Below are 12,388 nucleotides of genomic sequence, written 5' to 3'. Positions count from 1 at the left end.
AACAGTTGTTGCTGCCAGCACTGCTTCTGCCAGCAGCACAGCAGCTGCTGCTGCCTCCACTGCCTCTGTCAGCAGCACAGCAGCTGCTGCTGCCAGCACTTCTGTTGGTTTCGCCAACTCTGCCTCAGACAGCAGCCCCGTGGCTGGTCCTCGCTCTTCTTCCATGGCTGGTCCGAGCTCATCTTCTTCTATTGTTGACTCGGGTCGCGATCAGCGTGATCGATATCCACTAGGTTGGCATCGTGACTATGTTGCACATACTATATCTCTTCCAAGTCCATCTATCGCACCAAGTATACATCCAAGCTCCTCAGGTATTACTCCCCATCCTTTAGTACATTTTGTGAATTGTAATAAATTTATTGCAGTTGTAGATATGGTAGTTAAGCCTCGTAATTTCATGGAGGCAATGCAAGATGAAGGGTGGAGAGAAACGATGCGGAAAGAGATAGATGCATTGGAAAATAATGCAACTTGGGTAATGGCCGAAAAAATTGCCTTGAGGTAAGAAAGCTCTCGGATGCCGTTGGGTTTACAAGGTGAAGCTTCACTCAGATGGCATAGTTGAAAGATTGAAGGCTCGTCTCATTATATTTGGTAATCATCAGGTTAAAAGTATTGATTATAACGAGACTTTTTCTCCCGTTGCAAAAATGATCATTGTACGTGTTGTTCTAGCTGTTGCTGCTGTGAAAAATTGGGAATTGCGCCAAATGGATGTTCATTATGCATGCTTTTCTACACGGTGATCTTGATGAAGAAGTATATATATGAAGCAGCCACCTAACTTTCACGGTACCTAGCCCAGCATGGTGTGCCGTCTTAAGAATAGTCTTTGGCAAGCTCCTCGTTGTTGGTTCTCTAAAGAGGTACGGTTTTCTGCTATCCTATTTTGACTACTCTCTATTTACTCTGAATAATGGTGCTATTCATCTAAGTGTCCTGGTGTATGGGTATGATCTGATAATCTCTGGGAATATTTCTATTGCAATTTCAACATTTAAATCATATCTGAGTGAATGTTTTCACATGAAAGATTTGGGTGTATTGAAATACTTTCTTGGTATTGAGGTTGCACGGAGTCCGAAGGGCATTTTTTTGTGCCAACGAAAATATATTCTTGATATTATTGCAGAATTTGGTTTTTTAGGGGCACGTCTAGCAGGTACTCTTATAGAGCAAAACCACACTCTGGCAAAATCAGAGACACCTCCTATTGCAGACCCCGAAATGTATCGGGGTCTTGTGGGTTGTCTGATCTATTTGTCATTCACTAGACCTGATCTGGCGTATACAGTTCATATCTTATCCTAATTTATGCAGCAACCTCGTCAGGATCATTGGGAGGCAGCCCTTTGTACGGTGCGCTACTTAAATGGTTGTCCGGGTCAAGGGATTCTATTGAGTTCTGAATGTGACTTACATTTGACAGGTTGGTGTGGCGTGGATTGGGCTAGTTATCCTTTGACGAGACATGCCATTACTAGTTTGTTGGTGTTTCTTGGTAATTATCCTATTTCTTGGAAGACTAAGAAGCAGGATACCGTTGCTAAATCTTCTGCGGAGTCAGAGTATCGTTCGATGTCTAAAGCCACTGATGAGTAAAAATGGTTGAAGGCACTTCTTGAAAGTTTGGGAGTATTGCATCCGCGGGCGATGAGTCTTTTATGTGATAGTCAATTTGCGTTATATATTGCGCAGAATCCGGTCTTCCATGAATTTACTGAGCACATTGAGGTTGATTGTCATTATGTTCAGGACGCATTCAGGATGGGACTATTAGTCCGTCGTATGTAAAGACCACGGATCAACTAGCGGATATTTTCACTAAGGCCTTGAGCAAACAACAATTTTTGCATTTACTTGACAAGTTGGGCTAGCCTAATATTGTAATTAGCTTATGGGCCTAAGTTTATGCCCTAATATGTTTTTAGGTTGTATATAAACCTTGTCATACAAAAATACAAACTAAGGAAAATCAATTCCTGACACTATCACCTCCAAATGGGGATATAAATCCCCTTTCTTCACCTCATAGTCTCATACCATTCCTTACTACATAATTTTCCAAACAATTAGTATCACACCTGGCCTACACCATCATTATCTCCTTCTTTTCTATTCGATCAATCGCTTTCATTTTGCTTAGTTTGACTTTTATTACTCCAGTAATACATCTCCCTCAATACAAACATGCCCTAAAGATAATAAATTACTTTCCCGCTTCTCTAATATTACAACACTCTAATATATACGTATATATATATGTATATACATATGTATATACGTATATATACGTATATATACGTATATATATACGTATATATATATATACGTATATATACGTATATATATACGTATATATATATATATATACGTATATATATATATATATACGTATATATATATATATATACGTATATATATATATATATATATATATATATACGTATATATATATATATATATATATATATATATATATATATATATATATATATATATATATATGTATGTATACATATATATATATGTAGGGGAGGGATCTGGTAAGAACCCCACCTTATATAAGAACCCTTTCTTATGTAAGAACCCTAATTATGTTCTAAACTTTTTCCTATGTTCTAAATTTTTTTCAACTTATGTTCTAAAGTTTTTCCTATATTCGAAAAATTTTCTTACTTATGTTCCAAAATTTTTCCAATGTTCTAAATTGTTTTTTAGATTATGTTTTAAATTTGTTCCTATGTTCTACATTATTTTTTTCAGCTTATGTTCTAAATTTTTTTTCTATGTTTTAAATTATTTTTTTAGCTTATGTTCTAAAGTTTTTCCTATATTCTAAATTTTTTCTACTTATGTTCCAAATTATTTTTAATGTTCTAAATTGTTTTTAGATTATGTTCTAAATTTGTTCCTATGTTCTAAATTATTTTTTCAGCTTATGTTCTAAATATTTTCTATGTTCTAAATTATTTTTTTCAGATTATGTTATTAATTTTTAACTATGCTACGATTATTTTTTTTTCAACTTATGTTCTAAATTATTTTTCTTATGTTCTAACTTTTTTGGTTGTTTATGTTCTAAATTTTTGCTATCTTTTAAATTATTTTTCTTATGTTCTAAAATTTTCTGCTTATGTTCTAAATTTTTTCTACTTATGTTCTAAATTTTTTTTCTATGTTCTAAATTTTTTTTGCTATGTTCTAAATACGAAATTCTCAAAATTACAGAAATTCCATTACTAAAGGATCATTTTAGATGGTTAGATCAAAACTAATAAAGGGCTGAGATTGGTTCTTATATAAGATTGAGTTCTTATATAGAGGAGGGTTCTTACATGAGCCTTCCTCTCTCTCTCTCTCTCTCTCTCTCTCTCTCTCTATATATATATATATATATATATATATATATATATATATATATATATATATATATATATATATATATATATATATATATATATATAAAGGAGAGTTTTTTCGAGAGCATAGGAAGCGCCATGTAGGATTGACATGTCACAAAATCAAATTACAAAATAATTTTAAAATTATAAAAACATAACAATAAATTCGAAATAGATTTTGTTTGGGATAGAGTTTAATGTAAATCGATAAAATTAAATTTCGGATATAGTAACTGTTGTATTATATTGTTCCATATTAGGGGTGTCAATTCGGGTAAACAGTTCGGGTTTGGGTTGGGTTTATCAGTTTCAGGTTATAACGGGTCGGTTTACAACGGGTTGAAATAATTACCGGGTCGGTTTTGGGTCGGTTTTGAAAATTATCGAGTCAGTTCGGTTTGGTTTTTGTAATTGCAGTTTCTATTCGGATCGGGTCCTTATCGGGTCGGGTTCTAGTCGGTTCGGGTCATAATCAATTTGGGTTGAATCGGGTCGGTTTGAAAACGGGTTTAGCCCGTTTAATGTGGGTATCGGTTAAAAACAGTTCGGGTCTTAATCAGGATGGGTCGTAATTGGTTCGGGTCATAATCAGTTTAGGTTAAACTGGGTCGATTCGAAAATGGGTTTCGGTTCAAAACAGATCGGGTAAAATCGGGTCCAATCATTATCGTTTCAGGTTATAATCGGTTTAGATTGAACTTGGTTGGTTTGAAAACGAGTTTACCCAATTTGATGCGGGTTTCTAATCAAATCATATCGGGTTAAAATTGAGTCGGATGATTATCGAGTCGAATTAGTCAGATAACGGGTAGGAACGGGTCATGTTATAATCAAGTCAAGTCATAAATAAGTTGGGTTTATCGAGTAGTGGGTTGAAACGGATTAGATCATAAACATATTGGGTAACAGGCTGTAATAACGGGTTACAGGTTTTAAACGGTTTGGTCTCAACGGGTTACAGGTCGTAAACGGTTCGGTCACAACGGGTTACGGATTATAACCGGTTCGGTCACAACGGGTTACGGGTTGAAACGATTCAGGTTTATCGGATTTTTATCGGGTTTTAACGGTTTTCGGTTTAAAATGGGTCGGGTTACTATCGGGTTTAGGCGTAATCGGTTTGGGTTGCTTTCAGTTTCGGGTTGTAACGGTTTGGCTTGATACCGGGTCAGGTTAGTAACGATTCGCACAAATTCGATTTAGTTCAGTTTCGGGTTGGAAAAAATTGGGTCGGGTCAGTTTTCGGTTTCCAAAAAACGGGTTTTAAGCAGTTCAGTTCCTTTTCGGATCGGTTCGAAACAGTCGGGTTTAACGGTTCGGGTCAGAAACTGACAGCTCTATTCCATATAAATCCATGAGGTTTATTTAAGAATTTACTACGTATATAAGAGCAAAATGTACTCCGTAAGAGATGAATGATATTTGGTGAGTCTCTAAAAGTCTAAATTGAATGCATGACTTTTTTTCTTGGTTGGAAAAGATGTGAATGCACAATATTGTATAGCTATTAACGAAGCAAATAGTAAATACGACGTAATAGTCGCTAGGTAGCTTGGCCCAAGGCCAACAAATTAAACCACTTTTTCATTTTTCCAAGAATTATTATTCTTTTAGTTTTGTTTTTTGCTTTTCTGGGTTTTCTGTGTTTTTTCATTCTTTTAGTTATTATTTTTCCAAGATTTAATAATTTTTGTTTACTGTGTAAATAATCTATTAAGAATGATTAAGGTATGATTCTTATACATGAATTTCATTTTCAACGAGTTATTTAAAAATTCGTATGTAATGTTTATTCATCTAATAATTATTATTTTGTTCATTGGTTCACTATGAGCTGTAAAATTATTAATACAATCAAGGTTTGATATCTTGACAAATTATATAATTTTGAATTAACTATTTAGGGCCTGTTCACATTTACTTAATTTCAGTTCAGTTCAGTTCAGCTCCAATCAGTTCAGTTCAGTTCAGTTCAGTTCCAATCAATTCAGTTCAGTTCAGTTCAGTTCAGTTCAGCTCTTAATTTCCCTCTCACATAAAATATTCATTTCAGCTCAATTCAGTTCAGTTCAGCTCCAATCAGTTCAGTTCAGCTCAGTTTAGTAAATATGAACATGCCCTTAATAGTTCAAATTAGTTTTTTGTAACGTAATTATGTGTTTATTTGTAAATTTATTTACAGAGAAAAATACTCGAAAATGCTGGAAGAAGATAAAAATGTGATTCAAATTTAATAAATACTTGTTATTATCTATAAAGTTAGAGTAATCTACAACAACAAAAAATTGTTAGCTAGATATTATAAATTTTATATTAATTCTAAAATATATGGGATCAAAATTCATTGAAGTTAACTATTACAGTAATAAAAGTTGATCATATGAAAAATAAATTTTAATATGTTATATTAAAATAATGATAGAATTTTATTATGTTAAAAATTAGAATTTATTCCATATCTCTATTTATCATCTATTATTCAATAGTATAATACAACAACAAAAAAATGTCCGAATATACTAGGCTTCACATCACCATTTTATCGTTATTAATAAGCTTTGCGAATCAGGGATCAAAATTCACAATCATTAGTCTTCACATCACTATCACGAAGCTGGAGTATAATGTATTAGCTTAGACTATCCAATAATTATGAAATATGCTATATCTTGTGACCATATTTGTAAAATTATTAAGTTATATGTAACACAAACTCGAAAAAGGGGGAAAAAAAAAACCCCCCTTTAAAAAGAAATTATCTGTGATAAAAATTTCATGGAGAATAATTATGGATAAAAAAAAAAATTAATCTTACTGATAAATATCATATTGAATAGTGATTGAAAGAAATAAATTTTAATCATCCCTCCATTTATCTTGTCAAAAACATTACAGTGTGAATAAATTAGTCTTTTTTTTTTTAATAAAAATCATTAAATAAAATCATTGTTTATATTTTTTTTTTAAATAATTGTACAAAAAAATTGTGTATTTGAATTTTTATAATAACCGTGCATCGCACGGGATTCAAATCTAGTTATTAATTAATTTAGAAAGATTAACAAATAGTATAACATCACTTTATTTACACATAGTTTTTCTCTATGAATAATATTGTTATTTCACTAAATGCTTTTGAGCTCTTAAAAAATTAACCAAATACCCACGAGTTTTTCAAAATTCACCGAATACTCTTCACTTTTTCAAAAAGTACCTCAAAGTATCCTTAGTGACAAATGATTGTTAGCTCGGTTATTCATTACGGTTAATCATGGCACGTATCATGATATGATTAGTAATTTTTTCATATATTTGAATAAAATTAATTATTTTAATAAATTATTTTTAAAAAAAAATTTTGCTTTGCAAATAGTATAGATATCTTATTTTGCATGTCTTTAATTTTGTAGCTGCAAAATTTTCTCGGGTAAGGTTTAAGGAATCATTTTATCTCTTTAAGGTTTCAAATTAAACTCGAAATTGGCAAAAAAGAAAACAGAAATACCTCATTTAAGTGAATAATATAAATTCATATTAGAAAATATAATCACTAATTAAATAAGTTCATTAAAATCGATCACGACTAATAAGATAAAACAATACTCCCTTTAACCCTTAATGATGTGTCTGTTTGCTTAGGGCCTGTTCTTTTACGTTGAAATTCAGTTCAGTTCAGTTCAGCTCCTAATTTCCTTCTCTTATAAAATATTCATTTCATTCAGTTCAGTTCAGCGGAGTTCAGTCAATGAGAACAGGCCCTTAGAAAGAGTCCCAATTTGGTGTGTCTAGTTCTATTTATTTCATTTATGGATTGTACTTTGGACCATAATATCCTAATATAATTTCTCACTTTTATTCCTCGATCTCTAACTTCCTTTTTGTTGAAAAACACAATTAAGTACACTCATTAAGGGTCTGTTCACATTTACTTAATTTAAGTTCAGTTTAGTTCAGCTCCAATCAGTTCAGTTCAGCTCCAATCAGTTCAGTTAAGTTCAGTTCAATTCAGCTCTTGATTTCCCTCTCTCATTAAATATTCATTTCAGCTCAATTCAATTCAGTTTAGTTCAGTTCCAATGAGTTCAGTTCAGTTCAGTAAATGTGAACAGGCCCTAATAAAGTTGACAATGACATGTTATACAAAATTTTAAATATTTTTTTTTATTTTAATAATTTAAGCAATAAAGTACGCTCACACACATGCATCAATCTACTTTTTGTACATCTAATCATTATGGATTTTAAAAACTCTCAGTTTCTTAAAATTTCTTGTAAAATTTAAAAATGAGCACATTAATAAGGGACGGATGGAGTTCAAAATAAGTAAAAATTTAGGTGAATATAAACCTAAAGTATGTGCTAGCAAAAGAGTCTCCAAGTACTACATGCCTTTCTTTGACAAAATAATATAAGATTAGGAATAACACTAAGAAACGTACTCCCGTATATAAAAAAAAAAGGTTTAAGTACTTGGAGACTAGCTGTAGTGCCATTATGGCGTGGCTGCTGAGTAGTTCTTATTTGCTTTGTTTGTTTTTTCTTTCTGTTTTGTTTTAGTCTTTGCTTTTAGTTTCGTGTTCTGTTTTTGCTAGGGGCTTTGCCCCTCTCTTTCACCAAAAAAAAAAAAAAAAAAAAAAAAAAAAAAAAAAAAAAAAAAAATTAATAAAAAGGTTTATTATTGAAAATTAAAAAGGGTGGAGTATATTATAATTGGCGAGTGAATGAATGTTTACAATAGGTCAATACCATTATTTTGAACCATGAATAATGAGTAGACCATATATACTTATTATGGTGGTGATAAGTTCAAGAGTGCATGAACAAACATACAACTATACAAGTACTACTTGCATTTACACAATATATATATTTAATTAATATCTCATATTTGTAAAATTACAATAATATGCACTTTTTACAAGCCAATATTACTACATTATAAATAACAATAATTCAATGAGCAAACCTTTAAAAAACAAAGAGAAAAAAAAAATAATAAAAAAAAAGAACATGGATCTCCAATTTTATTTTATTTTCAAACTTGGTGGTAATTTCCCTTTAACAATGGTCAATTTCTTGGACATATTGTCACAATTATTCACGTTGCACAATAATGTATTGCACGATTAGATGGTGGCCTGGCTAGGTCGATTCAATTAAGCTGGTTAAGCTTGAGATCAAGCTCTTCTTGTGACCAATTTTCTTCCTTAGCCAATTTCTTTAGTCGCACGATTTCGAGATACCTATTCTTGTGCCTGTTATTCATCTCAGCATACGTGATAGGCTCTTCCAACACTGCCTTCTCTCCCTCTTTTACGTTAAGTGGATACACCTTTGCATCTTGTGCTGGATTGATGAATACTGCTATCGACGTTCGTGTCTCGTTTGAGTTTACGATTGCTTGATGATCGGCACTCTTGAATCGTCCATTGCTCATAAACTGCACACATAACAATTATGTTCTAGGCATTAATAAAATATACTGGTATTCTTAACAAAACAAACAAGTTGATCTTATAGATCAACAAAAGTTGTCAATCTAGAGGGTAGCGTTGTCTTTTCCTTCATTTAGTAAGGGTTATAATTGTCAATGCAATGTACTAGTGTATCCTTGCCACGTAGACCCAACCGTCTACAACAGTAACAAATACGATGTACTCTAACAAATCAAAATTTAATCGTTTTGTTAATGTTAGAGATTTGACTTACATAGGCATGATCACCAAGGTTAAGGACCAAAGCATTTTTAATAGGGCGAACGGTGATCCAAGTTTTGCCACCATCCTTAGTAGCTTGTAACCCACCAACATGGTCTTGGAGGAGCAAAGTAATGGAGCTTGGATCGGTGTGTCGTTTAAGACCAACAGCTAGCTCGGGTTGTGGGCACTTAGGGTAATGGTTAACCACCAAATGTTGGTTAATATCACCCATTGACTTTGCATAGGCATCCTTGTCTAACCCCAAACCCTCGGACAAGAGCTCGAACATCTTGCGGGACAAGTTCATCATATTTTCACCGTAGGCTTCAACCATGGCCTTCCATTGCTCAGGTTTGCTAGGCCATCTTGAGTAGTCTCGCCCTTGTACCGGATATGTAAAGAAGAGTACTAGCTCACGCCAATTTGCCACTGCCTCCGCCTGTTACAACACGTTTAGTCATTAGACCTTTTACTGTGTTATAAAATATTTCATGAGACTTTTTACCATGTTAATTTCAAAACGTTTCATTGAATGAATATATTAATACTGACCTTGCCAGTAATTACCCTATACTACTAGGCCACTTGAATTAGTAGACTTGAATGTTAATAATAGGAATTATTACATGTCAAGTCTAACGGTGTATAGTGTGCATGTAACAATTCAAAGAAATGAATTGGAAAATTAAATATGTAGTGTAACATTGACAATGGTTATTATGTGCATGAAAATACAAGTAAATTTACCTTGAGATGACTAGAGATAAGGAAACCACCCTTATGCTTTCCAGGAGACATCTCATACTTGAGTTTCTCTTCATCAGGAAGAGCAAAAAACTCCTTAGTATACTTGGTCATTTCATTGATGAGCTCAACATCAATACCATGATCCACCAATTGGAAGATCCCCCATTCCTCGCACGCCTCAACAACTGTCTTCAAAATTGCCTCTCTTCTCCCCCCGGGATGGTCCTCGTCGATTCCGGCTAGGGAGATCACCGGAATATCATCACTAAACTCATTATGAGCAACCTTAGCCTTATCCCTCTCATCTATAATGTAACCATCTTTTAATGTGGTTTCTTTGGCTAGTGTTGAAGGTGTTACAAATGCTGATGTGGGGGCCATTTATTAATTTTCTCTCTTTTTCTTGCTATAAATTTTGTTACTCTCTTGTTCTTTATTAATTTGATTGAGTAATGATAAATTGATGATTACCAACTTTGGATGGTCAGCTATATATATAGTACGGAGTAACGGCTGTCACAAAGTATGGTATTGATTTTATGTACCACCAAAATAATAAAAATATTCAGTCAATTTAAGGCAGCTATACAACAACCCTTAAAATAATACGGACTAACGGAGTACTCTTAAGTAATTGAACGTTATTAAGTCAAAGTCAGCGGTTATTTCATGGTATTATCACAGTCGTGTTTATTTAAGCCGTACTTATTGAAATACAATTATACAAATCAACAAATGTATATCATTAATAAAAAAACAAGAGGTGCTCTTTTAATTAGTTATCAAGTGTGTGGTTTGGGAGATGCATCGATTGATTTGTTACATTGAGTTTTGTCATATTGTATTATTTGAGTTCCAAAATATAAATACGCAGTATGTAATAAAAATAACAAACAAAAGAAATGCATTAGGTTATTTTCTTTTGTCAATAAGTTACAACCATTAGATTATTCATATTTACGTACGTTCTTATAAATTATAATACTAGTATAGCATTCTTTGAGGCCCGACAAACAAGATCTCACTTGAGTACTTGACTATATATTGGAATTAATTTTGAAAATCCTTTAAATTGTGAATAATGTCAATATTAAAAAAAACAAAAGAAAACAAAAGGAGTACAGCTCGTCTTGTGTGTGGCTGACCATACCATGTGACCACTTATAAAAATAACAAAGTAATCCCTATAACACTAATCAAGTAACCCTTGTAATAATGACCGAGTAACCCTATAACACTAACAAAGTAACCCCTTTAATACTGATCTAGTAAACCCTATTATACTAAGAAAGTAACTCCTATATTAGCTGGCCACACGGTGTGGCCAGCCACATATAAGAGTTTGTGAAAGGCGTATTGTAAATAATACTCCATACAAAGAATATTACAAGTATGATTTTTAACATATTTAGTTATTTACTATTTTCTCTCCCTATTAATTACTTCCATTTTTTCCTCTTCTATATAGTTTCCTATTATTATACAAATACTCGTATTTGTTTTTTATTGAAAATAATTTTTCATGAAAATGTTTTCCATCAAAATAAATAAATGAGCCTAAATAAACATTGTCAAATATAATAAATTTTTGTCAAATAATGCTGGCTGGATTTGAAGGCAGTAATAATTCACAAGGGAAAATTGATTATTTATTCTTCATTAACGTTTCAAGGTCTGTCATCAATATTCAACGCCATCCATTTCAATTAATATATTGTTTAGAGATTGTTGTACCAATATCGTTGACCACCCATACGAAAAGGACATAAGGTACTCCTATTACAGAGTAGTATAATTAGAACACTTTGACTTTAACATTCTGTAGTATTCATATCAAATTTGTATACGAATAATTAAATGTCCAGAAAATAATAGAGACTACTGTATTATTTGTAAATTTGTAATGGTCTAATCGTTATCTTTCTACACCTTGACTTTCTCTATAAATGGTAATGGTCCTATACTCCTATGTTAAAAGCTCCATTTTTTTAATTTTTAGTCAACAATCCTCTCTAACAATCACGTACTTTTCCGTATCATCCCTAGTCCCTACCATGATATATAGACTTCCAACCACCTGCTCGAATGATGCTAATACCACAAAACAGAACATAAGAGAATATGAATAATTTTTTTTTTTTTTTTTTGAAAGAAGAATATGAATAATTTAATTACAAACCAGTTTGAGGAAAAAAATAAATAAATAAAAATAAAACCCGTAATTCCAAAATTATTATTAGTTTCCATTTCACATTAAACATAAATTACACACTCATTTATGGCCTGTTCCGATTTACTGAACTGAACTGAATTGATTAGAACTGAATTGATTGGAACGGAACTAAACTAAACTGAAATATTTGACTATGAATTAATGATTTTTAACTACTTCGTATGAATTAGTAATGGATAATAATCCACTAATAATTATGAAAATTAAAATGAAGTTCAAAATTAATATCCACTAATAGTTATTATAACCATTTGAACAATTATTATTATGAAAAAAAAATAATTAGAACCTACAAAATTAGT

At 32.0% G+C, this 12,388-nt stretch overlaps 1 protein-coding gene across 1 annotated transcript; it reads right to left on the bottom strand.

Moving 5' to 3' along the window:
* Positions 1-8,455: 8,455 nt before the first annotated feature.
* Positions 8,456-10,247, bottom strand: LOC145613412 (naringenin,2-oxoglutarate 3-dioxygenase-like). Its single transcript, XM_081668509.1, has 3 exons — positions 9,854-10,247; positions 9,117-9,545; positions 8,456-8,847 (listed from the first exon to the last, which is right to left on the bottom strand). Exons 1-3 carry the CDS (start codon positions 10,232-10,234, stop codon positions 8,560-8,562), a joined length of 1,098 nt encoding a protein of 365 aa, XP_081524635.1. The 5' UTR covers positions 10,235-10,247; the 3' UTR covers positions 8,456-8,559.
* Between the last annotated feature and the right edge of the window lie 2,141 nt (positions 10,248-12,388).

The sequence above is a fragment of the Chenopodium album genome, chromosome 25, assembly GCF_948465745.1.
Source record: "Chenopodium album chromosome 25, dcCheAlbu1.1, whole genome shotgun sequence".
In the NCBI taxonomy this organism is placed as follows: domain Eukaryota; kingdom Viridiplantae; phylum Streptophyta; class Magnoliopsida; order Caryophyllales; family Amaranthaceae; genus Chenopodium; species Chenopodium album.
Note: the sequence above shows the minus strand (reverse complement) of the source record. Positions and strands in the feature narration are given on the sequence as shown.

Bases quoted from the DNA above. Each gene is read 5' to 3' on its own strand.
- LOC145613412 (XM_081668509.1), bottom strand. From the start codon at position 10,234: ATGGCCCCCACATCAGCATTTGTAACACCTTCAACACTAGCCAAAGAA. The intron at 9,546-9,853 runs GTAAATTTACTT...GTGTTGTAACAG, and splicing joins TTATCTCTAGTCATCTCAAG to GCGGAGGCAGTGGCAAATTG. The intron at 8,848-9,116 runs GTAAGTCAAATC...TTATGTGTGCAG, and splicing joins ACCTTGGTGATCATGCCTAT to TTTATGAGCAATGGACGATT.